Consider the following 27282-nt stretch of genomic DNA (forward strand, 5'->3'; position numbering starts at 1 on the left):
TCTGAAAAATGTCTTTCTGAATAGAATGTTTCTATATTTTGTTTCTGGCCACATTTAACTTTTTTTTTTAAGCAAAAGCTTGTCACCTATTTATAAATTATCGGGAGATAAAAATATATAGGCCCTATTATGACAACTTTTTGGGGGTTGCACAGATATTTTCTTAGCACATGTGTAACCCAGAAAACAAATTAATTTTTCATATTGAAATTCTTGATTGACACATATTGAAATGTGTCCTGCTTTCACTGAGGCCTTCTCTTCAAGCTGGATCAACAGATCTATAAAAGCTGCTAAACTCCATCTTGCAGTAGGCAATATAAAATTTCGAATCATGACAGTATTTGAAAAGCTGCTAGAAAAGGTGCATATAAAGTACCAGTGCTAGGCACACAGTTATAGCGGGCTGATGATGCCTGTCCACACTGCAGACCCCTATCTGCTAACCGACTGTAGAAAAGCTCACTGAGATTAGTGACAACTAATTAACTAGTGACAACATTAAACCTTTCTCTTATTTCGCTCAAAAAGGGAGACAGAAAGTAAAATTAGATTTATATCATACTGGTGCTATGCTAAGCCAACAATCTCAAATGCTTCAGTGTTACAAAATGACACCTTTTTACAGAGGGGGAAAAAAAAGCAGCCCTTAGCAATAAGGCTTTGCAGGGACAAATGTGTGTTAAGCTCTCAGGGTAATCTTCATTTCCCCCACTGGGCATGGTAGTCTACTATTGTAATCCTGTGAAAGCAACAAACCCAAGATTTTATCATAAAATATTTCACATTGCAAACAATATTGTATAACACATCTCATCCTATCCAAATGGCCCCATTAGATCCAAATGATCAAGGTATCACAGAAAGCAGGATGTGAGGGCAAATCCAAGTCTTTTATGACAAGAATAAAACAAACAAACAGAAAACCAACACAAAGCAAGCAAACAAACAAAAATCCACAAAAAATCTAGAGATTATTTCATGAATTGTAAGAGTTTCTGACGAGGAACAGCTCCTAGACTTCCATCAAGATGATGTTCTGCCACTGTTTCGTAACTTACAAACTACAAAGCTAACACACAAAGCTGTGTAACACAGGACACCAGAATTTATCAGGCTTCCTGATCTATGTGTTATATACATGCGTGTCACAAGCAGTCCTTGCTTTGGCTTACATCTCTTTACAACCAGGCAAAAATAGTCTGACCATGATTTTTCCCAGAAAAAGTCTTATTTTAGGTTGCTTGAGTCATGTAGAAAAATATGAAAAATAAAAATTGATAATAGTTATTGTATTGATCACTAAATAGTAGGTATTTTTCTTAAAAAAACCCTACATTGGTCAGAGTCAACAGCTCCCCTTCACAACATGTAAACAAGCACAATAACAAGGGATTGGCGCAGTGCAAAAAGCCACACAAGGATTTTAACCATGGGTTACTCAAAGCTGCCACTCCAGCAGTGTGAGACCTTCTATGTAAGTATTAATACTATTACCATGAATCCTTAACAGTCTCCATGACAGGACAGACACCACTGTGCTGTCACTGAACAAACAAAGACTGTACCTACTCTCAAAGCATTTGTTATCTAAGCAAAAAAAAGAAAAGAGAATAGAAGCATATGGCAAGCACAGGGCAGGCAATGATCTTCCCACAGATCTCGTTAACCCCTTTTCCTCCTTTACCTCTAGGAACTGCTGAGACAAAAGAAAATACTATAGCGAGATCTGAAGGAGTGCATCAAATTGAGGCATCTGAGACTTTTTGGGAAGTACCACAGATTTCACCTTGGGAGCAAGTACAAAGAAACTGATTTGAAAATTTCCTCAGTGGACAACAGTTTTCCAGCAACTACAGAACAACAACAGAAGTTGTCCACTCAGAAACAGAAACTAAGATTTTAATGTTTACTAATAACTCAGGAGTTAATTTGGCAACAGCAGCAAAATCAAGTACCAATACTAAATGATGCTTCAAGCCTTTGGACTCAGAAATCTCAAAAACAGGCAGAATAAGCAACAATTAGCTCAAACAGACAACTGAATATGAATACGTTTTTTCTTATTGAACAGCTCATTTTGTGATGTAATGAAAACAATGAAGAAACAGAGAGGTTTGTATAAGGAAAGCAAGACTGTCCAAACTGAAAGTCATTGCATTGTACAATTACTACAAAAGTGGGTGTATTCTGGCAGAGGAAGAAATAAAAAGCACTCACTACTCATTACACCGCAATCGTTCACGAGTATATTGCTAATATGTTTCCACTATGCAAAAAAATAAGGGTTTTATTATAACATCTTTTGAAGTGTGGTAAGCTGCACTGCAGAGCTCTTTCTTCATGGATTTTCACTACTGAAATACCCTAACAGATGTCATTTTAGTATCACATCGATGCACATGAGAGAAAGTAAGATGACGTGATGTTCAGCTGTTACTTGCTTTCCATTGGGCTTTATAGCTATATCTTTCTATTTAAAGGAAGGAAGGAAATGTGCTATCTTGTGGCTTTATTTTAGGATTGCTGAATTGTGGTTACACCCACACATATCCACCTACAAAGGAAAACGCAAGTTTTGTGAAAAGCAATGTCACACCTAGTGAATATAACATCTTTTCAGGTAAATTAGACAAAACTACAGAAAATAATGTGGGTTTGTTATGCCCTTTACATTTAGATTCATTTAAACCCCGTGAATATTCTAAATCTCAACATACAAGAATGAGAGACATCTATATTATTTTTTCAATCAGGTAAGTGAAAAAGCCAGAGGTGCTGGCAAGTTCTGCATGGATATCGGATAGCCTCCTCCTGTCAGAAGATTTTGCTCTAAAGTATCCTTTAAGGGTTACCCATTGATTTTTAATAACTAGATGCTGATGCCCTTCGCAGAGTATTCCCTAGTCTGAAGAACCTTCCAATACATTTTTCTTTATCAGCTTGACCACTATAACAATTTCTTGCACTGAGCTGCTTGATATTCATGTCAGTTTATGTAGGTTTCTCACTGCCATTTTCTTTCACTTCTCCTTTAATTTACAATCTGCAAAACACTGTTTAGTTCTACACTAGCACCCCATCTTGGGGAAAGAAGGGGGACGTGAAAGTGATGTCTACACTGCCTTTCACAGTGGAGCTCCAGATCTGAATCAAGGTTTCAGGATGACATTTGAGCTAGGAATGAACACAACACTCAGAAGGGCACACCCAAGTGTGACAATATAGACAGCCTGAACTAGCCGTTATGCCCTAGAAGAGTCTCAGAAAGGTGACAATCACAAACAGGTGAAATTCTGCAGCTTGACAACATAGTACCATCAGCAGAGAAAAAGGGGACTTGCTCTTCACAGTCTCCCACTGTGGCTTAAATGGATTGAACTCCTCTTCCCACACAGAGGTTTTAGGGCTTTTCCCTCAACACCATCTCTCTTACGTAATGGAAATTATAGCTAGACAAAGTCTCTTTCTCCTTTGAATGAATTTCTTAAGAGACTTCAAGCAAACTGGAGAGCCAGTATCCCAAGCACCTGTCAAAGAAAAAGGTCCATGTCACAAAATTTTATTTTAAAACTGAATCTGCCTGTTAAATTCATCAGGAGGAGAGTAAATGCCAACATTCAAATTGTCATGAGAGTTCAGAGACACATAGGGAAATTAGAGTCTGTTACGGTTACTGTTCGACTCTGCAAACTCAAAAAGCAGTCCTGGCTTTTTTGAAGGTCTGGAAACATTAATTCATGAAAAAAATAACATTCTACAGAATATGGAAGTGTTTTAGTGTACCTGACAAAACAGTGTCAAATCACATCACTTCAAATCCTGTGCCAAACTGTCTATGATTTAAAGAAGGATCATTGCCTGAAGTAATCAGATTCCAGTTCAATACTGCACTTAAACCTGTTTGTGATAGGGAGCAGAAAAGTAGCCCGAACTAAGTTTAGAGAAAAGCTGGCATAGAAATCCCCATACTAGTTCACAATAGTGATTCATTGGTTGTTTATTTATTTTAACCTTAGCACTCACTTTTTAATAAAAGGAAGGCTCAGATGTTTGCAAGTGCAAAACTCCCACACTTCAAAAGTATAAGCACATATGTATATGGATAAGTAAGACCTAGATAAGTAAGACCTAGATTTTTTTTCATTACACATGATGTTAGCTGCATTATGTCTTATACAAAGAGGATTTTGCTCTTCGTAATTTTGTCATGCTGGACTTCTTGTTTTGGTTTAGTTTGGTGATTTTACTCTTTCCGTTTTGTAGTATGGGATTGCTCTATTACTCCAAGATCTGACTGCAACTACTTTTGAGTTATAAAGGAACAACAGACATAAGGATGATGGACACAGCTGAGTATGAACTAGCACACTACTGGTCTAATAAGCACCCAGGTAACACAGATGTGCCTCTCATAAATAATTCACTTTGAAGATACAGAGTTTTCTGTGACACCACACATTTCAGAGCACTAAAGAGTCAAGACAGATTCCCCTCAGAGCACATTTTCTATGTTAGATGTATTTTTCTGTCAAATATAGGAAATTAGATTTTACTTTGGCATCAATATTCTATGCCTGGGGATACTGGATACTGAACCTGCAACATTTTTCTGGCACAAATTCCTAATGCTATTTTTTTTCTTACACAAATTCTGATGCAGGCAATTTCACAGACTTATTCTGGAAGCAGAATACTTGGTAGCATACCAAGCTAAATTCAATTTCTTCCTAAGAGGGCCTGTTCAATGCAAGTTGCTTACACTGTCATACTAGCAACAGGCATTTAAGGATTCTGACAACTTTCGCCCCTGCTATGCAAGGGAGGCCAGATATAAGATTTGGGATCTATTCAGCTTTCCATTACACTTCAATTGCCTTGAAGAGGAATTGCACTCTACCTTTATTTCTTTGAGTAATGAACGCTAACATACAGCAGAGGGAAGGCAGAATTTATTCACATGTGCCTTATATAGTAGAGACAGTCATCTACCGGAAAAGCAGAGAATTAGACACTAGGAAGAGAATCTACGACTTGTCTACAGACAACACGCCCAATGTACTATGACTATTTTGCCCTCAGACCTCTCCACTCTATCTAAACATTGCAGAAACTATCTATAAAACAATGAAGCAATTATGGGACACTTCAGCAAGCCAAACGCATTCTATCAAGATTTATGTAGCAGCTATAAATCCAACTTTACATCTCAGTGCACACAAACCATTTCATATCATAATGGGCTTGAAGTAGGTATGAAAAATCTCTTTTTTTCCTTCAATAATTGTATTATAATTATTTTCATCAACTATTTCAAATATATATGGTGTTGCATTAAGATAAAGTGTGTTTCTTTCAAGAACTTCCAAGTACTCATCTTCCTTCAAAAACATCTGTGGGTTTTTAATTTGTCTTACGCTTCTACAGGTGTTAGAAAAAGAAGAGAAAGAGAGGCATATTTAAACCACTAGCTTGGAGAAGAAGCAAAGAACATAGTTCTAAAACATTCTGAAAGTGAAGAAAACAAATGCTAGGATTTTCCTCTGGAAATCACTGTGGAAACATAAATACTGCTTTCATCCTGTAGCACGTACATGTCCTTCATTTTGGACAACAGGAGGCCAGGATTTCCTAGGGTTAAAATATAAAGCAGAAGGTAATCACATTAGATTTTTTCCACCAAGTCAAAATATTTCCGAAGTTAAGTTAAGCTACCATAAGAGGTCGATTAATAAAGGCAATTATAGAGAAGAATACAAGACTACCCCAGGCAGACAATATGATGAAATAAGAAATAACATACCATGTCAGCCTCTGAAAGGCATGACTTCAATTCTGCTGCAAGGCTTGTACACAAACAAAGGGAGTAGACTCGCAGCAACACAGCGGCTGGAAAACAGCACTTTGAAATCTGTCACTTCCCCAGAAAGCTATTCCACTATTCAAGCTGACGTTTTTAAGAACAGCAAAGAAATACTTTGAAGAAATTTGAGGTCCTCTGAAGCACAACAGGCAGGAGATGCAAATCCAGCAGCCTGTGCTCAAATGGTGCTCTCTTCCGCAGCCAGAGCACTGAGCAACCCAAACACATGGCCCTCAAATGATTGGTGTTTCCACGTTGCATGATCCTGGAGATGAGACACTGACCAGTCCAGTCCAAGTGTTGCACTCGGATGTGGTGACAGGCCACAAAGTCATCTTCCCATGACCTCACTAATAACCTGGTGAACATGACACCAATCTTCCATCATCACTCACCCAGTGACATCACACCAACTACAGCACCTTACTGGGTTCACATCATCTAAAATTGCAAAAAAAATCTTACACTGGTAATCAGCAGGAAAACAAAAGTTGCAAGGAGGGAGGGGAAGTCTTCATTGTCTTCTCAGACCACAGACCTAACAAGACCAACAGGCACTAGCCTAAGAACAAAAGGGGAAGGAAAACTTCTGGTAATTTGCTTTTATTTGTTTTCAAAATTTAATTACCTAACTTGAATATTACGATATATTTTTCCTGTCTTTTTTTACGTTACCATTTTCTTATTTCAAGTTTTCACCTTTTTCTTATAAACCATCTCCTCACTACTAAGTTTACACAGTTTATTATTTTGTTTCTGATGAGGTATTCCACACTGAAAAGTAGTTTCCATATGTGACCTCACCGCTGCTTAATCCTATTCATTAACCACTGGTTTGTGTTCATTGATCCTCAGAAATACTCCATTTGGCACAGTAAATATCATTGTTTCACTGGAGACCTGTTAGACCCCCAAGACAGCAGCAGCTAAGTCTCCCAAGTTACTACCAAATTATAATATACTACCATTTATTCTCTGGCAAGTAGTAAAGTAAAACTAGTGCTTATCCTCCCAGAGAACCACAATGTTGGGAACAACACAGGCACTGGGGCAAGGACGGGACATGCATTGTTCCAGTTTGTGTGTTAAAAGATTAAATTATTCTAGTTGCTACCTATACAGGCTTATTGCTTTACAATTACACATTACTCATTCTGAACCATTTTTAACTTTCCCCTCTTATACTTTTACGTTATAACCATCATCACAGTATTCTTACCCCTGAAAATTTCTGCATCCACTTAAGAAGCTGTGCAGCGTGTAACTCTCTGTACAAAAGCCAGGTCATTTTTCCACTATTGTGTTAACTTTACTACCCAAGGACAATACATCCATCTTTGTCGTAAGTAGAATAAACTCAAAAAACATCCTTAATAGTAATGTTTTAGTCCACAGCATGGACCAAAATTATCTTTGGATTACAGATCACTCAAAAGTCAAATTAATTAAAAAATCTTATATACTGTGATTTCACATTTACTAGAATTATGAAGGGTTCACCCAGCTGTTTCTCCTTTGATTGTTCTAAAAATTATAATGCTTAATAATTAACTAAAAACCTTCTTAAATCATTTGCATTCCACTTACCAGTGAAATGTAATTCCATAGACTGTATCTACAGCCATTGCTTACAATTCCTGGTTCCTGAGGAAATCCCACAGAGACACAGGTTTGAAAACATAGTCATGAAACTATGACAATTTTATGACTTGACATGTCAAATGCAGTTCAGCACTTACAGGGGAAAAATGAAAAAAGTCAGGAATTTCCTTCCAGAATTCTAATTAAAAGAATAACAATGTAAAGAAGGAAGGGACAGAGAAAAAAACTTTAAAATTCTAGTGAAGTTTTACACTAATTTCCGAAGTTTTCCTTGAAGAAATACAACAAACTAAATCATAATAATTATATTCAATTTGACTGCTTTAATAAATTATATTTATTTTAATTATTAGGGAAATGTAAAAAAAATTCAGTTTAAGAAGTTTAATAATGTGGTGGCATCAATAAGACAATGAGAACATGCAACATCTCTGTGATACAAGCCAAGGATATTATTTCACAGAAAAATATCACAGAAAACCTAGTAACAATAATGTCATCAGCATGGACAAAGCAAGATGCTTCTACAAAGAGCATTTCTTTCCTTGCCTACTTTTACAGAATACTTGGATATTACAATACCTCCAATACCATCTGGGAGCAAAACCTTCCAATTGTTAAAGATCATCTCTTTCCTAGGATGTCAACATCGCACTAGGAAATAAGAAATTAATTTCTGTCGTTATTAAAAATTCTGTGACACTTTCTTAATGAATGTTTTTTTCATCCTGGTCCTCTCTCCAGATTTCAATTCCAACAACCACATTGCATGAGGAAATCTTGTAAATGGAGATGTGACAGCAGCATGGACAAGTTTACCTAAATGGGTGACAATAGTGATTTAAGAGACAGTTTAAGCACAAACTAGTAATACAAATCAGCACCCCACAATCCCAGTCAGCTGAAAACACCCTCACGAAAAGCTCTATTAACGTAGAGGAAAACCTCTCAACATATTTTCATCAACATCATTGGATTCAGTCCCTTGACTAAACTTATACTAAAGTATAGGTATCCTTTCCGGTACAACTACACTTTTAGTTACTTCGTAGACACCCTACAAAGGGATGGATCTGTGCACCTCTTTTCTGAAAAAAATTTGTCCTTCACACTCATATATTACCCATATATCAATAATTAAAAATAATGAAATTGCCCTTGAATGTCTTCTCAACTCTTCAGCAATTTTAGAGTCTGTTTAAGTCACAGCAAACAGGCTCGCCATAATCCTTGAAAGTAAACACTACTGAACAAATCTCACAACATGGACAGTTCTTTTTAACTGGCATCAAAACATTTCTTTCTCTTTTGATATAGCCTACAGAAAATCCTTCCTAGAACAGGGGGCATTTTCTGCTCCTGCATTACAATTGTTCACATAGCAACACACTAACACTCTTGGAGAATTTTGTTTCTTTTTATCTAAAGAGCTTTCACAGACTTTAACTTTAGGTAGATCTTTTAATTTCTTTTCTCTGTTTGAAGAGAAATAAATAAAAGTTATTCAAGACGTACCATATGCCTCCAACCGATCTGTTCCTACCCTTTCCTTACCCCATGGAAAGCTTTAGAAAGTTACCTTTGATATTTTTGCTCCCATTCTCTAAGACCACTTCCTTTTAAAGTTATTTATGTTTTCCCTCTTTGAAATTACTGAATTGCAAACAAAGCAAGCTCTCAACTTGAACACAGTTCAGGTTCAGCAGATCTTAAAGGCTTTTGAGCTCAATGTGAACATTTGAAATTCTGGTTTTTGGGGGTCTCTTTCATTCTGCAACCTACCAATGATATTCTGTTTTGCCTTCATCCTATGGTGAAACAGGACCACTGTGTCTGCAGTGTTACAGATAATGGCCTCAATGTTCCAAGTCCAGCAAGCAGGCTCACTTAAGAAACCTCCTCTGAGCACACTGCAATTTTTATGGAGTTGCCATAAAGTTCAAAATATCTTTTTCTATAATATATAATAATGCTTGAAGTTTTGAAAGATGGCTCAACATATATCAGGAAACTATCTGCAAAAAGATTTAATAAACAACCTGAGAATTTTGATGCAAGATGTACCAAGAATGGCAAACAGACTTGAATCTCAATTATACTTTCATGTCTAAAACTCTGATTAATAGTTGGGTAATTCTACATGTTTACTCATTTTTATTAAAATATGTTTAACCAATCTATATGAGGAAAAAAATATCTTTCTTTAAGGTGAAACCTTGCCACTGGACAATTACGACTACTCCAAATAGAGAGTCTTGTTCAATACAGGAAAACACATAATGCAAATAAGAGACAAGACTTGTGAATTTTAATATTTCCAAGGGGGGAAAAAAAAAAAACATATTTGTTTCGTAAAGCTTTGAAAACAAAAAGTAGCATTGAAAAGGGTTTCCTGCTTGTTTATTTTTGGTGTTTAGTTGGGGCTTTTTTTAATTCTCCCAAAATGTTAGTAAGACAGACTTTTTCTAAGTAGTCTGAAATTATAATTGCTACTAGAGACAGCCAGGCAAACAGGAAAGAAAATCAATCAGAATATCAATTTTGCCCACACTGAAGACCACTAAAACTTCGCTAATAACATTGGGAAAGGCAGAACATCACAAGTTAGCTCTGCTACTGACTGGAAACAAGGGAACAGCATGGGCTTCGTGTATTGTGTCTGTTGTTAAACTATGCACACTGTTAAGAATATAAAACAACTTACAATCACAAGATCAAGCATAATCGTGTGTTAATTTGTACACCTATATGATCTTCATTTTATCTGGGATTCATTCACTTAAGAAACAGAAGAATTAATAAAATCTCAAAAATCACTAGTTGCACCTAACCCATAATGATTCAGAAGATTGCATGAAACTTCACTGCTGTGGCCAATAAATGCCATCAGTTTTATTTAAATAATGTTAAAATAGAACATGTACCGTACTTCTTTTTGCATTTTCATGTCATCACTTTATGAAAAGCTAATTGCAGTATGAATATAAAGGGTTGGAAAGTTAACCAAGTTTCTAGATTTTAATGTGAAATCCTACCCAAGATAAGGACTAGCATAAACAGCTTTAAATTTACTTTCTCCTATTGAGTATTCAATGAACTTAAGATCAGTTCACCAATTATCCCACTGATCTATGCGCCTTCACTTCCACTTTGGTAAGCTTCTGCTACAATTCCCAAGAAACAGATCCTTTACACAGCCCATGCTTGAGAGTTTTCATTTTTTCTTTGTACAAACATTTTCAAAGATTTTTTTATGTAAAATGTACATATACACACAAACATGCACATGTAGTCATGTATGATTTTCACTTATTGTAAGTTATTTAAAATTAATAATGGCTTAGGAAAGCACATACACTTATAACCTAACATTTTGTTTTGCTTTCATAGTACTTAACAGTGTAGGTAATGCATTAAACACTGGATCCCTTGATGCCACTTGCAAAGCTCCAATGGACTTCATCGTGTCCAGAACACTAATACATATTTTCATGCTATTTAATTTTGACTGCTTTCGTGGAAGATGCATCACAGTAAACCGGTTAATGGGAAAGCTGGAAGAAATACACTTAGTGCACTTCTGATAAACTGTTTAAAAAATTAAATATGTACTACCCAATTTGCCAACTAAACACAAACAGAAGTTATTTTGCATCAATTTCAATGTATTTTTAAACAACAGAGAGTAACACGAAGGCAACCAAAGGGAAAGTAACTGAAAAGCAGGATGACTGCACTGAAATCAACCTATCCCTCAACTAAAACAATCAGACAGAAGAGTCTGATCCACATGAAAATCTCAATAATCAAATCAGCACTTTTCTGTAAAAATTACGGTGAAATTATCACAATATTTTCTTTGCTGGCTTCCACTTGTAAACGCTAGGTAAGCCCCTGTACACTAACTGCCTCTTACTCCTATACTCTTAAGCTCAGAGGTTTGCATTCAGACACCAACTGCAATGACAGATCCCAGTTTATTATAGACTGCAGCACTCATCTTGCTATCAGCTGAACCACTGATACTATTATTTGCCTATTCCCTTCATCTGTCTAAATGTAAACGTGATTTCTATCTCCATCCAATGCTTGGAAAGGGACATATAAAAACAGGGCTATAACTGGCAGAGGAGGATTCCTGCCTGTGGTTTCTCCCTGCCGTTTTTAATATACATTTCCTTTCACAGCCACAGCTGCTTCAATTTTCCTGAGATTTCTGCTGCAGATCCTCCTACAAAAAGGGCAAGTTCTGCTCTAAACAATAATGTTCAAAACAGATCGCTGACTAAGGTGCCATGTTCTTGTAGTAAATTTCAGCTACAGCTTTGTTTTAGTACAATCTTGATATGTGCTATCATGTAGATTTAAGGCTGGAGAAAACTGAAAGGCTACAGAATCTGCATCAAAACCGCATTTCCTTTAGCCTCTTCTGTTTCCTCTCCTCTATGTCACCTGTGCTCTAGTTTGAGAGGCCGCTTTTAAAGACAACTGTATTGATTAAAAAAAAAAAAGGAAAAAAAAGATAATTAAATGAAAGGCAGAGGAAGAAAGGAAAGAGAAAAATGTTTTAAATGGAATCCTGTATCAAAAACAATAATGTACTATTAACGGCTTTATAGGCTATAAAGAGTTTAAATTAGAACTCAGAGCTCATAAAGGTTTCAACCTATTTTTTTTATATATCAGCAATAGGCTAAGGTCTATCTAAATCAATGTGCATGCAATTAATTTCAATAGAGAAAATGTGGGAAGTGCTCCCAGATGACAGGCACCAGCAATGAGCAAATTATAAGTTTTTCAGGTCTGGATGCTCACCTGTCCTTTGCAAAACACAGATCTCTTCCCAGTTCTCATTAGTAGAATGATGTTCAAGATAATGCCCCACCTCAATCTACTTTATGCTGGAAAAAGGCATGAGATCTGTGATACATACTTAAAACATACTTTAAAAGTAAATTTTGCTACTGTGAATTTGGAGATACCATGCTCTTTGCTAGCCAGTACTAGCAAATGAATAGTAGCAGAACACGACGCCACTAGTCACTGGAGGGGACACTAAAGAACCCTTAAGCAGGACCTGCAACAGGTGACTCCATTTCCTCCGGCCATGTCAAATTCATATTTTTTGTTTTAGATTTTCCTAATCCGTACAGTTCCTATGAAAGAGAAAACAACAACAAAAATGATTGGACTGCACTAACCAGTATCTCTACTTTCTGTGGTGTTTGGGCTAAGAATTACCTCCCAGTTTCCCACAAGCTGTGCAACCACTGTTATTCCAGGATCCCAGCTTCAGGCAGAACAAATACCCTCTCAAAGCTGCAGCACAAGCCAGAGATAGAGATGGGTGCTAAGTCTTTCTCAAGTCTTAGAGGAATACCTAAGCACTCCAGAATGACCTTATCCAGCAATTTCCCTGGGACTATGGGAATAGCACTGGAATGCCACCCAAAAGGTGTAATTTACCTGGGACAAAGCTTAGGAAGCATAAATCTAATAGCAGCTCTGTTTACACTTAGAAAGAGCTTAACTGTAGCCTTTTATTGAGTCTTTGTACAGGAGACATTCCACCTTCTGATGATTCAGTTGTTTCCATCTACGGGGTTTTTTAAGTGGCCCCCATAACAAAGAATTATATTAATCAAAATAACACACTGACTATAGAAAATGTATTGTTAAAATATATCTATTAGTTCTATTAGATCTATTGTAATGATACTGCAAGAAGAATTTGTCATAAGCCATTTAAGGCTGGTTATTTCAAAAGCACTTTTCTGTACCATCAGGTTTCAGGGCTACCAGTAAAATAGATCACAAAATACATGATAAATTCATCTATGTTCATTCCACTTCACATTAAAAATAAATTTTCTTTGGGCACTCCAGACAAGAAAGCCTAGCTGCCACTATTTCAGACAGTCCAAGTCATACGACTTTGCAACTCAGTGTTATTGTTTCTTGATTCAATCACCTTTCCTCAAACTGAAGTAATCTGTGAATAATTTAATCAGCTGCAGTAGGCTCATTTAAGTGCTACAGAAATGCAGCAAGAATGGATGCAGCATTGCATCCTTGGAAACGGATGGAATTGGGGAGGGGGGGGAAGAAAGTTCATTCCCAGACTATAAATACGGATATGTCAAATTTCAGTGTGTGGAGAACTGAAACAAACCCTTGTTTGCTCAGGGCAAGTCCCTTCTGACCATCCTCATGGTTGGACAAGACCACAATGGTCCCCACAGTGTGTCTTTAAGAAGTAATTACTTGTGGGTTTTTCTAGTTCAAAGTGCCTGCAGTCATGTGAGAGCTGTGTCACAGCTTCTGAGGCTGATTTTAAAAACACAACACTGTGAAAGTGTGTGGCATACCTTGGGTACACTGTGAGAACAGATAGATGTACGTGATGCTGTGAGACATGGCAAGGTAACACTGGAAACAACAGCAAGCAGCTGTTTGTACCATGTCAAGGCAGGTCTTGGAGTGAACTGCTCTCCAAAACGACACTCAAGCTTTACCTCAGAGAGAACCGGAGGATCAGCTTAAAAAAAATTAAAACCACACACACAAAACAGCAGAATAAAAACAAAACAGGCAGCAAACTGACTTGCAAACAAGGAACTGGGAGTTGCAGTGAGCTGGACAGATAGGTTATTTGGCTTTCTTCACATGCCGTATATTCATTCTGACAGAGTTAAAACAGAACTAAGCTGTAAAAACATTAAGCATCAAACATAATAATTCTAAAGCCATTTAAAGGAGGGTAGGACATCAACAGCTATGTATTTCTTGGGTCTTGCATCTGAAGTGAAATTACCTGAAGAATTTATTTTGGCATCAAGGTCAAAGCTCTAGAATAAAAGCTTAAAACCTAAAGATTTGTGAAATAAATCCCAACTCCTTGTTTCATGTTATTATTGTACACCATCAATATCCAATGAATATCACATCACTAGCTGTGTGCAAACATTAAGCTGTAGAACACCAGCATGAATGCTTTCCATCAGTAACTTCAGAACATCAGTAACCTGAGAATGTAAAAATGCTTCTGTTCCTACACTTTTGTAGCATTTATTATCAAGATTTAACTTGAAATTCAGTTAGGTTTTAAGCCTGTCCAGGAGAACAACACCTTCAGCTAGTTTTCCCTCCAGACACTTTTCCTATAATGTTCAGCCCACAGACAGATCTCTACACTTCAACTCATAAGCTCAGATAGGAATATTTTCAGGCTATTATTTGGTCACTCTTTAACCACTCATCTCTATCTGAGGAAAAAGCCTTGAGAATAATTATCATGAGACTAATTATCAAAGAAAAAAACAGTGAAAATTTACAAGTGTCTGAGGAATGTCAGCATTGTCATATAAGCTCCTTTGGAAGATAACTCCCACTCCAGAGTGGTATTAAGGAAAGTAGATGAAGATTCGCAGCTATAAATAGATCAAAGATAAGGCTTATCTTAGTCTCCACAAACTGTCTTCCTCATGAAATACTTCTCTACAAAATATATTTTCAATAGTATATAGTCAACTAAAAGAAAATTGAAATAGATTTCTTCTTGAAAACATGAACTCTGAAGTAACCTAGAGGGACTCTGTTTGGTTAGACCTTATTTTGTTCATTTAAGTCTACAATACATTTTCCTTATTACCCAATACGATAAGCAATATGATCTCAGGCTTCTTCAAGGTGGTAGAGCTGCAGTTTCCAAGCACCTTCATACTGTACAGTAAAAAGGCTTATTTTTGGAAAGAGAAACAGGATTGCCCCTGCATAGACACCTGAAGAGATGGGCAAAAGTGCATGTTTGCGCAGTGAATACTTTAAATGTGCGCTGCTTGAGTATAAAAAAAAGCCTCTGAAATTCCCCATGCCGCTTCCCAAAGCCCCACCTCATCTCTGTATGTGCTATGGCTTTTCAGAATACATTTAGTGCATGAGGCAGCTTTTCAAAGATCTCACATCTTGTAACTCACCTTAAAAGCATAAATCAAACCATGTTGGCCAACTCTTTCCATAACAGAACTGCACCTTTAACTACCACTAATGCCAGATGGTCTCAGCATATAAAGCAGCATGAGACAACATATTAATGCTACTCAAACAAGCGACTTGTGCTAGCAGCAAACCAATGAAATCAGTCTCAGGCTGCTAATCCTCTCTGTCTCCATGGCAACATCTATTTCAGACAATTCTTCAGTTTTCAAGTCAGATGAGCTTGTTGGCCCTTAAACTTCTCTATTCAGGGGGGGTCTATTGTCAGGTACTTTTTCATTTTGTACTAGATATCATTACAATACATAATTTATTTTTATCAGCTGCTCCGTGGAGTATCAAGGTATAGATACTCCTCCGTTTCTGTTTATTTATAGACTTTTCCACTACAGATTTGTACTATAACATTTCCACTATGGATTTGTTCCCCTAACTGTAACACATGGAAAACTTGCAAATATAGATGCTTCTGTCATGACTCTATCAGCACTGAAGTAACAGAAGAAATGATACCTTTTTCATACTCCTCTGTTATCAAGGCAGACATTTAAACAAAAAAAAAAATTGTGTATCTGCAGCAGGTAAACAGAGAAACTCTTGACTTCTCCTCACCATATGTCTGTCAGCATAGCTGAGTCCACACAATTATTTGGGTTATTTGCTACTAGGAAAAATCTGACAGGAAGCAGGCAGGAACCGCATCTTTAAGGTAGATCAAATCCTCAACCATATACCATGTATCAAGCACCTGTATGCTGGGTACACAGCATAGCCACACAGTAACCTGCAGCATGGAAGATGAAAACCTAAGCACACAGATGAGAACCTGAGGCACAGGGAGAGGATGTTCTTATCCGAAAAGACAAAAAAAATGCAGCAGACCCAGGGAAGAAGCTAGACCTCCTTTATCACAAAACCACTTTTCCTCTCTTTGAATCAAATTCCGACAGTAACAATGTTTTAAGTTCAATCACACAATAGGCCTGCTCCCAACACCACAGCTTTTTTCCTCTTTCCATCCCACCATGTACTGCTATCACTAAAAGGAAATAAGATGCTTCATTCAGAAAAGCATAAACTTTGATCACTCATTCCTTAAGTGCAGGCTATTACAGAATCAAAGTCACATTTAGCCTTCTTTCTTAAGGGCACACACACAAGTTGGCTTGAACATTTAAGTTCTATAAACCTCCTGCTTATAAAGATGATTCAGATGTATAGCTCCCACTGACTTCGGTTTTATTTGTGGATGCTCTGCAGCTGGATGAGAGCAGAAAGTAAAGCACTGTCTAGTCTATATCAGGTGAAGATCTGACACAGAGAGTCAGCTTACCTCAGCCATAAAGCTCCCTTTGAAGTAATGATTTTTTTACATGTGTAAAAAGTTTACATGTAGGTCTTAAACTCATCCCAATTTTGCTTATGGTTCTAGAACTCTGCTTTTGTGCAATAAGCCAAAATGCAAAGCCAGTCAAAATCACAAAACATTCAGTTTAGCATAAGAAAAAGGACAAATGTGGAAGGGACATACCATTCATAGCACTGATGGACAGCAATGTGTAACAGAAGGGCAGTCACACTGGGTTTCCTTTTATTTTGAGGGACAGGAAAATAAAAGAACATTCAAATGACACATCTTGCAGCTAGAAATCTCAGAGGATAAACATGCCGCAATTCACACACATGTTATCTAGTCATCTCTAATGTGAAGGTATAGAAAACTACACAAAAAGTTTTGCTCTTTGAAATGTCTCACTGCCCTTTCACTGCCTTTGTATCTTTCAACTATTGGCTGTATTTCTCATAGCAAAATACTGAATAATTTCTCCTTTGTTTGGAGAGCTAATATGGCAAAGTCAGGGTCATACTAGAGACCAAAAATATCTACCAAATCATTAGAATGGTATACTATCAAGGATGGCCTTGCCAAGAAAAATTAAACCTTGGCCAGTCAGGTGTCTTACCTGATCAAACAATTCTTTCCACTCAGCTTTAAGGCAGATCCATACCTAAGGAAAAGTATTCAAAACTATATACAATGGCTGCTGTCGCTGTAGGCAGGCTCTGCTGCTAAAGCAGGGTCTGTCTTAGTAAATCAGGCAGCTCATGCTGCACCATCATGAACAGCTCCATACAAAGAGTGACTATCTCAGCTTGCTCCATGGAATTTAATTTCTGAGTAAACAAAGATGTCAGGTTTTGCTCATAATTCAACATGAGCAACTACCAGGAAGCAGCTACTAGTTTATAGTTATGAATCACTCACTTCAGAAAAAGAATTAATTAAAAACAAATGCCTTCCAACTGTCAACCGCAGATTTGTGATTCATGATTCTCTCTCACCTGGCCATTATAGCCACACAGATACATTGCTGAAATATGCCTTCATATTGACCCAAATCCCACAGCCCTGTGACAACCACCCTGTTACCTGCTGCTGTCACATAAAGACATGGTCAGTGCCAATTCAGCTAGCACAACGTTAGGACACTGCAAGAAACCTCCACTCCAAAGCGAAGGGCACTATGGACTAAGACCACACTTCTAGTCTACTGTCCTCATCTTCATCAATGCCCCTGAAAGAAGTGAAGTGACAGCTTCAGTGCCACAGGGTAGCTATCACGTCATGGTACGTACGGTTGCTTCTTCATAATATTGCACAACTCCAATTCCAAAATTTCAGCAAGTTAAGCTGTTCTTTTCCAGCACGGTTGCTCTGCAGAGCTCCTAGCCCTCTCCCCATACAGTAACAGCTTTCAGCCTTAAAACTGAGATAACACCCGCAGATCTACCGCAGCCATAAGAGCTCAGATTCACATCAAACTGCAAATCAAACCTCTTTACCCTGATACCATTTTACTGTTAAGGCTGGGTTTTTTTTTCCAACTGTCTAAGTACAAATCCCTTAGCATCTTCATTTAGCCTCAGCATACTTATAGCATAAGCTTCCAACAAAACATTCCAATTCCACTGAATTCACTGAACTCTGGCTTTTGATTTGTGGTTTACTCCAAAATGAAGGATATGTAGTATACAGCCTTTACTCCACTGCTCTTGATTCTACTCATTATTTTAATTAACCGACCCAGAATCCTTAAAGTACACACTGCAGTTTTCACTTTTCCTTGATTCCACATCATTTTCATGTAACTCAGCTACAAAACTTCTTTCCGGTTTAATTCTCAACTCAATGGGGAAAAAAATAAGCAAGAGTCAGTGGTAATACATGCATGAGACTTTTGTTCAAAAAGAAAACATAGGCCAAAAAAAGACATAATATATGACTCTTTTTTTTTTTAAGGAAGAACATTAGTTAAATAGGTATGAAGACTTAACATAAATTAATCTGCTGAGAAAATATCAGATACCGTTCATAAAGTTTCACAAAGCAAGCATATCAATCCAACAAAGTACTTTAGATGATGACACATGAAGGCTGGGATTCAGCAGGTCTTAACCATAAGCTCTTGCACACGTTCCTAAGTTAGAAGCTTGCCCAATGTCAGCTCCTCTTATATTCAGTAGAGACAACAGATGTTTTCAGAGGGCACTGCAGCCCAATCAAGAGGTCTATCTGCTAATCCACAAAGAGAGATTATGGCATGGAGGCTTCTAAATCATGTACCACATTTGAAAACAAAAAATTAGGTGGAATGAACACAGAATTAATTTTAAATTACTTTTAATACTAACTTATTGGCCGAGCTTAGTAGCAACGCCATTGTTACAAGCCAGAATTTCTGTTTATGAAACAAGACAATTTGCCTTCCAACTTTCACCCTCTGTGTAACTTAAGGACTTGAGATATGATACAGAAAAATTAACAGTTTCTCCTTAAAAAAAAAAAGCAAACTAAGAATTAATATAATAGTAAGGTCATTTTTTGATAAATGACATTATTACAATTTACTGCCTTTAACAAAATGTCTCACAAAAACTTAGGAAATTGCTGTGCTTTACATACTTCCCATTAATTCTCTAGAGTTCATGTTAATGTCACCATACTAAAACATCCCTTTAGTCCCAACCACCAACAAAACAGGCTCACCTCCTGTTTTCATTGGAAACTGTTAAGGCATTCTGCAAATGTAGGAGGTGATGACAACTCTTCCTTTTTGAAAAAATTAAAGTAATAGAGTCTTTCAAAAGAAGTGAGATTGTCAAAACCAGCCTGGGTCAGATCAACAAACTCTGAACGCTCTGCATACTTAGACTAATTGTGAGCCTGAAAAATAAAACAACTGTCTTCTGTGGAGTCAAGTTTATTCTCAATGATTAAAGCCCTTTTTACTCCAGTTTGGTTGCCCTTTGTGTTATTCCAGCGAGTAAGAGAACCTTCCAAAATGCAGTAGCTGGGATCTGTAGCATTTTCACAGGCAGCATACAGCCTCTCTTAACCCTTTTCTAAATAATCTAACAAAAAAGGAACTCTTTAAATATCTCAGCTAGTGAAGCAATTTGAAACAGGTTTATTGTATCTCTAGGAAACACTGCAGAGACTGCCTAGCACAGATGCCCAGCCACACTTACTGTGAATTTCCATTGACTTCAATGGGAACGTGGATGGCATTAACAACTAGCTGCAAATGTGATCTATAAATGTGCCTACATTCCCCTGACTTTCTCCAGTTTTGTGAGCATATTTTTTTCTTGGTATTCTATACCTCTGGTTTTAGTTGAACAATAAAACTGAGATAGGAAGGTGGGATGTATTCAGAAATATTGTTTATTTAAGAAAGAAACTATTAAGTAAGAAAAATATATTTTCAAAAACCTAAGTGCTGTCAAGTGCATTCTAAAAAAAATATGAAGTTATTCAATGCTCTCAAAAACAAAACAGATGCTTTGAAGAAACTCACTTAGCACATACAGCCAGCCACCTTATTGCTAGCAAATCACACAGCCCTCTCAAGACCTGTACAGCCTACAGAATCTGCGAAGGGTATTGGACATCCCACTCTGAACACAGGCAGCATTAAAATTATCCTGCCAGAGACTGCCCTTGGCCAAATCCTGGCTGGGACACTCCCGGGGGGCTACTCTACTTGGCACTAAAGCCCATAAGGGATTTTGCTGGAAAGTTAATTACAGCCTTTCAGTCTTCTGCAGCATGAGTGAAGTACAACCAGCCCCAGATTTACACTCCCAGAGGTGAGTTGGTAGTGTGTCCCCTGCAGTTTTTGATGGGAAAGACAGAACATCTTCACAAGCTGCAAAAGAAAAATCTGTTCCCTGATGCACAAAGGAAAGAAAAAAACAAGTGCAGAAGGCTATGTGAATAATAGGTTCAACCACATTTTATTCTGCATTTTATTCCATATATCCCTGTAGAGACACTAGCAGCTGCTCTGCTCACGCTCTCAGTTTGGCATTGTGGGTGCTCTTGTTACTCTGCTGCCTGAAAAGCAGCTCATCTTTAAAGAGGATTGCAAATGTAAGCCGTGAGAGGAGAGAGGCTGAACCACAGCTCAATGAAAAATCTAAGAGCGTAACATAGTCAGCACAGCATCTCCTGTGTTCTCCATACAAAGTGTTCTTCTTGTACCCACCCAGCTGCAGCCCCTACCTTTATGCAACTGCAGCTGGGTGCCATGAACTTGGTGCACTGGCATTTACCCAGGGACCAGCCCCACCTCCCTTCAGAACGGGAATGCTAAACAAGTGGTCATTGATAAAAACTGACATTTGCTTAAACCTCAAGCATGCAAAAACTAGGTTTGCTCTATAATATCTGTATTTAAGAACACGCTTTTGCCATATACAATTTGTATCAGCAGTGCACATCAAAGAGCTCACAAGATTTTTATTTGCAAATTCCAGTGTAAGGAAAAGAAGCTTTAAAAATCAAGTGGAATTAATTGTAAGTGATAAAATTAGAATGCCTGCATCTGATGACATCACCGTAACCAAGAGACAGGCTGCACATTTTCCAACATCATCACTGCTAAAACCCCACACTGCCAACCCAAGCGCTGCATTCACCCATCCGAAGCAAGGCAGCCCACAAGCCCCACAAGTGACACCGAGTGGTCTCCTCACTCCTGGGCTACAGCACTAAGGTAGCACAGCAGATTCCTACCCACGCTGGGCTGAAATCATGGCAGCCTCCTACACGTTTCTTTCTTCTTGCTGCTGCTTTTCAAAAAAGCAGCACTTGCTTGCAGTTCTCTGGAATGGCTGCAAAGTCACTTTGATTACAATCATTTAAAAAATACTTTAAAATGGGCTTTTGTGCCACAGTGAAATACAAACATCATGAGCAAAAAAAAAAAATTTCCTGTAAATTTGTCAAGTATACTTGTCACGGTTTCTTGTTGCAGACAGTACTCACTCATATGGCTGGTGCCACAGCAGAATGAGGGAGCACTTCAATCATAGAATCATAGAATCACAGAATCACCAGGTTCAAAGAGACCCACCGGATCGAGTCCAACCATTCCTATCAAACACTAAACCATGTCCCTCAGCACCTCATCCACCTATCCCTTAAACACCTCCAGGGAAGGTGAATCAACCACCTCCCTGGGCAGCCTGTTCCAGTGCCCAATGACCCTTTCTGTGAAAAATTTTTTCCTAATGTCCAGCCTAAACCTCCCCTGGCAGAGCTTGAGGCCATTCCCTCTTGTCCTGTCCCTAGGTATGGTTACTGTCTTAGTAGACAGGTCTTTGATTTCCCCATTCATTAATATACAGCAGAGGCATGATTTTCCACTTCTGTTTTAGCTACCCTTTAATTACGCTTTTGCAGGAGAACCCAGTTCCAGCACTGCAGGGCTGGAGTGCGAGAAACTGAGAGCCCAAGGTTGGGCCACTTTGGGGGAGGTGAATACAGAAGTCACAATCTGGGAAGATCAGCAGCTGTAGGCTCAGTGCCAGCACTGACCCACCCAACCCATTTCCTCACCGTGCCATATGGGGTTTTGATAAAGTGACAGGTCCAAGGATTAATGTAGCTGAGTTGCACCTCATAAAATCAACTGAAGTCACACACACAGGGTCCTGCAAATGCTCCGAGTCACAACTCTGCTGACCACCTCATGCATGGTGCGTGCTCTTGCCTCACAACCATTTTTCGCTGTTTGAAACTGAAAAGTCCAAAGTATGTCATTTTCTAGAAAATTATATGTCTCACTCAACTACAAATAAACCTTTTCCTTCTACTGGAAGTATTTTTAAAGATGCTTGGGGGAGAAGGATCAACAGTAAGTTCATTAACACTGAAAAAAACCTTCTAAATAAATGCTGCTTTGAAAAAACACAATTTTTTTTTCCAGAATGTTATTATTCTGATATTTTCAGGATTTCTGTATACTTTTATCTAGCATTAACAATTTTATTAAAATATCACAAATTTGCAGATCATTTTGTTGTAACAAAATCTGTACTTTTATCTCTTCTCTATCCCCTCTGTTTGATGCCAAAGTAATTTTCAGAGCCTGTATCTGTAACACATGTAACCAGTCAATAAGCCTTACTTGAGGATTTCTTCACAAAGCTAAACACTGAAAAATAACCACTATAAAAAATTTAGCAATTAATAAAAAAAAGAAAGAGTTGAGAGAAACTTTTATCTGCATTTTTTTCATATAAGAAAAAAAAACCAACCCAGAAATCTTGAAAGGGTCAAAATGTTTCATTTTCACATTGGAAGTGAAGTGGATGGGACTGATCTTGCACCACCAAAATCGATGGTACAAATGAGTCATAAGTGGCAGCATGCCTAAAAAAGTGGCTGAACGGTGGAGCAACTGCTTTTGGCATTAATCAATTCTAAATATATTTGATTGCTACTAAAGGATACAAACTTAGGCCCCAAATGAGCTTAGTTATAGCAATAAAAAAAGCCTCAAGAGATCTTCATCCATTAGGTGTTTGTTCAACAGAACATCAAATATCCAAAGCAAGAGTCTATATCCTCTCTCGGGGGTAGTCAATATTCTCCTGCACCTGAATTAAGACAAAATATTATTTCCTTTATCCAAGAAATTATCTGTGCTTTACTGTCAACTGTCTTTTGTTTTCCCTTGGTGCATCATCAAGTTCCCTGAACCTTTCTCCTCACTTTATCTCACCTTGCAACCTGCCACCTTCTGTCAACTTTGCCAATTTTTGGCAAGCGTGAAGAAAAATATTGTATTTTCTCACATAATCAAAGCCATTCCAAAACATTTTGATCACTTCCAGTCCAGGTTCATACACCACCTTCTCCATTTAACCACCGATATAGTCTTATTCAAGTCCTCTACTGCCTTAACCTTCTAGTAACCACTGATTCAAAGTGAGGTTATCTCCAGGGAACAGCAGTCTCAGTACAAAACTGTTCATCAAAGTCCCAATATCTTCATCCCTGAGCTTTGCTTCTTATTCAAGGGCTTCTTTTCCAAAAGTGGTTGCAGGCTCTAATCTGCCATACAAGTGCAGCATCAGCCTAAAGAAACTGCTGCCATGAAAAAAAAAAAAAAAAAAAAAATTGCAAAACACCATAAGCAAACTCTGGCATGAACCAGAAGGGAAACACAGGTGATGTGGTGTTCATTTTTTTTAATAGAAAGCAGCACATTCTTTGAGTATTTAATGCAGGATCAGAAATTTTAGGCATTTTTCACACTTCTGGCATTCAGCACGTCCCTGGAAGAGCTCAGGGAAGGCCCTGCTCCAAGTGGCTAATCCCAGTTTCCAAGATTCACCAACACACTTCAATGCTTATACAAGAAACCAGACTGGCTCGTACAGTGTCACTGTGGTTTCCAGTGCAAAATTAGGACTTTAAAAACAAATCCTCATAATGTATATGGCCTTAATGATTTGTTTCAGTTGTTTAATTCACTAGAGATTTCTTCCAATTGCTGTGAAAGTCTAAAACATGTTTCTAAAATTTTCCTATTTCTCTCATGCATTTTTTTTCAAATACTGCACACACATTACATTTTCAAAAATACCTGATATTCTCAAATTAAAGTTGATTACATTGCTTACATATGATCAAATGCATTCACACAACACTGCACGGCCACAAAATATGTATTTATGCAATGTATGCATGTATGTGCTGTATATGATTTACTCAGTACAAAGCCTCTTTACTTAGTACAAGGGGTCTTTATTGCTCACTAAGCAAACAGAAACATTTTTTTTCACAATGGCTCACTAGATAATTCAGGTACCGTCCCTGCATACTTACTAGGCTTCTAGAAGTATGAACTCTCTATAGACCATAAACCTATGGACCACAGCACATTTTTGTTTATACTTACGTATATTTTATAATAAACCCTATGACACTCAAGACATCTCATAGAAACAAGTTATATTAAGGAATAACAACTTCTTAGCCTGTTTTAAAAACAGAAAAAAAAATCTATATGTATGTGTGTGTGTGTGAATCTCTCTACCATGTTTATGGTAATAGATGATTATAAATCAGCTCTTGATCCTGCAAGCCTTAATCACACAAAATACCCTTTCTCTTATTGCCACCTCGGGAATCTAGCGTGGATGCCCAGAGTGATCAAGGATCCTTCAGGTAGAAGCTGCAGAATCACTCTAATATTTTCTGCCAAGGCCAGTACAAGGCTCCACTTCTTTCACTACACAACTTAAAAAAGCTCACACAGAAAAGCAAGTAGTGCTACCTTTTACTACACAGTAGAAGAAAGTGCACATTATTAAGAAGAGAACACCCTTAAGGCAACCATTAGCATACTATATAGGTGCTTAGGCTATGTAACAGAGAAGCACGGATGTTATCGGTGTCTTTACAATTATTTCCAAGAAGCACAGCCTTAACCAGCATGGAGTCTGGATAACTGCCCTTCCTAAAAAGACCCTGAACTACATTCATGTGCCACTGCAGACAGCAAAAGCTGCAGCAGCACTCTGCTTTTTCGAGAAATGCTCAGTACCTCACAGAATGAAACAGGATTTAAATAAAACAACGAATTTGCTCTGGTTCAAACACTGGTTACGCCTCTGTAAAAAACAGCATTTTCAGCATCCACCACTAAAGATTGCTAGGACTCATCACATTCTCCGACATGTGATTTGGGCATTACAACATGTGGCATTTTCATCCATAGGGCTCTCTTTGTGAGGGACCGAGCACGTTCTAGTAAATGCAGATATTCACTGTAGCTTATACGTGGATGCAATCCATAGGTATTTTTTCTTTTCTGAGGTCTGTTGTCACTCACTGCTATAGAAGTTGGATTCTCTTTGGCTTAGGCTCAATGACAACCCCTTTCTCACATCACTGAGACCAACAGAAGCATTATGCCTCTAGGAAGAGTCACAGCCCCACCTCAGACTGCACAGTGTTCTTTTTCTCCCTGTTTCACCTGGCTTAACAGAAGCACCAAAGAAACAAGCTGTAGCGACTGTCCCCTAACGGTAACACAATATCACAGTAATAACTGTTTATCATTCTAGCATACAAATTACATAGTGGTGATAGATTAGTTCTTATCTTAAGGACCAGCCCTCATATCAACCAAATTTTTCAAATTTCACTGCAATTCCTACATTTTTCATTTCAAGACAATGCTTTGCTATCCTGCCTTTCTCTTCTGTCTTCATTATGTTCAATATCCCTACTCTCTCCATTTCATCAGTAGCCCGAGTGCGGGCAGTAAAAATGTAAGTCTCTAGAGGATGCAAAGCAAGGTTAGATTCAGGTCATAAATCGGAACATTAAGCACTAATTGTAAACACCAAATCCTCCACAGAATCCACACCTCCAGCTAAAAATCACAGACCTCCAGGCCTGTTCTGTTACCTACCCGTGGAAACGGGAAGACACGGATGCAGGCAGCTTATGGTTGGGCCTCGGCTATTGGGCAGCTTTCAAGATTAAGCCTTTTCACATACAGACAGAAAAGACACTATAAATTCTGAAATTGGAAATGATGAAGAATGGACACTCGTAGGCACGTAACAAACGCACAGCATCAATCACATTTTTTTTTATAACAAATGTCTCAAGTCCCAGGTACGCATAACCACATACCCTGAGGTGGCTGAATCACCTTCCCTGGAGCTGTTTAAGGGACGGATGGACGAGGCGCTAAGGGGCATGGCTTAGTGTTTGATAGGAATGGTTGGACTCGATGATCCGGTGGGTCTCTTCCAACCTGGTTATTCTATGATTCTATGATCTGTACAAACCCCGGCATCGTGCTACAGGGACCCGTTTCTGCAGGCAGCCTGGCCATGTCACCCAGTTCCCACAGGCACTTCCACACTTAATGCTTTTTCCTCAGCAGTTACGTTGGTGCCAGGCAAGGGGGAGGCCAGCGCCTTCCCCCTCGGCACATCAGCACCGGGGGCATCCCTGGGCAGCAGCTGGGAGCGCGCTCACTCCCGACCGCTGCTGCATCCTCTGATATTTGAGAGCGATTTTAGGGCGTTTCTCTTGTAACAGGGCGCTAAATCCCACCGCGACAGAGCCGCGAAGCCGCTTCGCGCAGCCCCCCCGGCAGCACCCCCGCTCCCCGCCGCCACCTGCGCCAGGCGCGGCCCCGCCGCCCCCCTCACCGGGCTCGTGCTCGCCGGGGCGGTCGGAGACCTCGATGACCAGGAGCTCTCGCCCTTCGACGCTTCGCCCCACGGTGTAGATCCTGCTGATGGCGGGGCACTGCAGCCACACGGCCACCAGCGCCTCCCGCAGCTCGGCGTAGCGGTGGTACTCGAAGGAGATGCCCTCCTCGGCGCTCAGCCGCCGCCGCCGGCTGGCGACCCCCGGCCCTGCCCCCGCCGCCCGGCAGGCAGCGAGCACCCCGCAGAGCGCCAGCAGCACCCGCACCGCCATCCCGCCCGCCCGCAGCTGC

General features: G+C 38.7%; 1 protein-coding gene across 1 annotated transcript in view; it reads right to left on the bottom strand.

Annotated features, from left to right (window-relative positions):
• The window catches only part of CPE (carboxypeptidase E), a 60411-nt gene extending 33129 nt beyond the window's left edge, over nt 1-27282 (bottom strand). Inside the window, exon 1 of the mRNA XM_069855799.1 lies at nt 26990-27282. Coding sequence (XP_069711900.1) covers nt 26990-27263 — 274 coding nt within the window. The 5' untranslated portion in view covers nt 27264-27282. The remainder of the gene's footprint in view (nt 1-26989) is intronic.

Source organism: Phaenicophaeus curvirostris, chromosome 4 (assembly GCF_032191515.1).
Source record: "Phaenicophaeus curvirostris isolate KB17595 chromosome 4, BPBGC_Pcur_1.0, whole genome shotgun sequence".
Taxonomy (NCBI): Eukaryota; Metazoa; Chordata; class Aves; order Cuculiformes; family Cuculidae; genus Phaenicophaeus; species Phaenicophaeus curvirostris.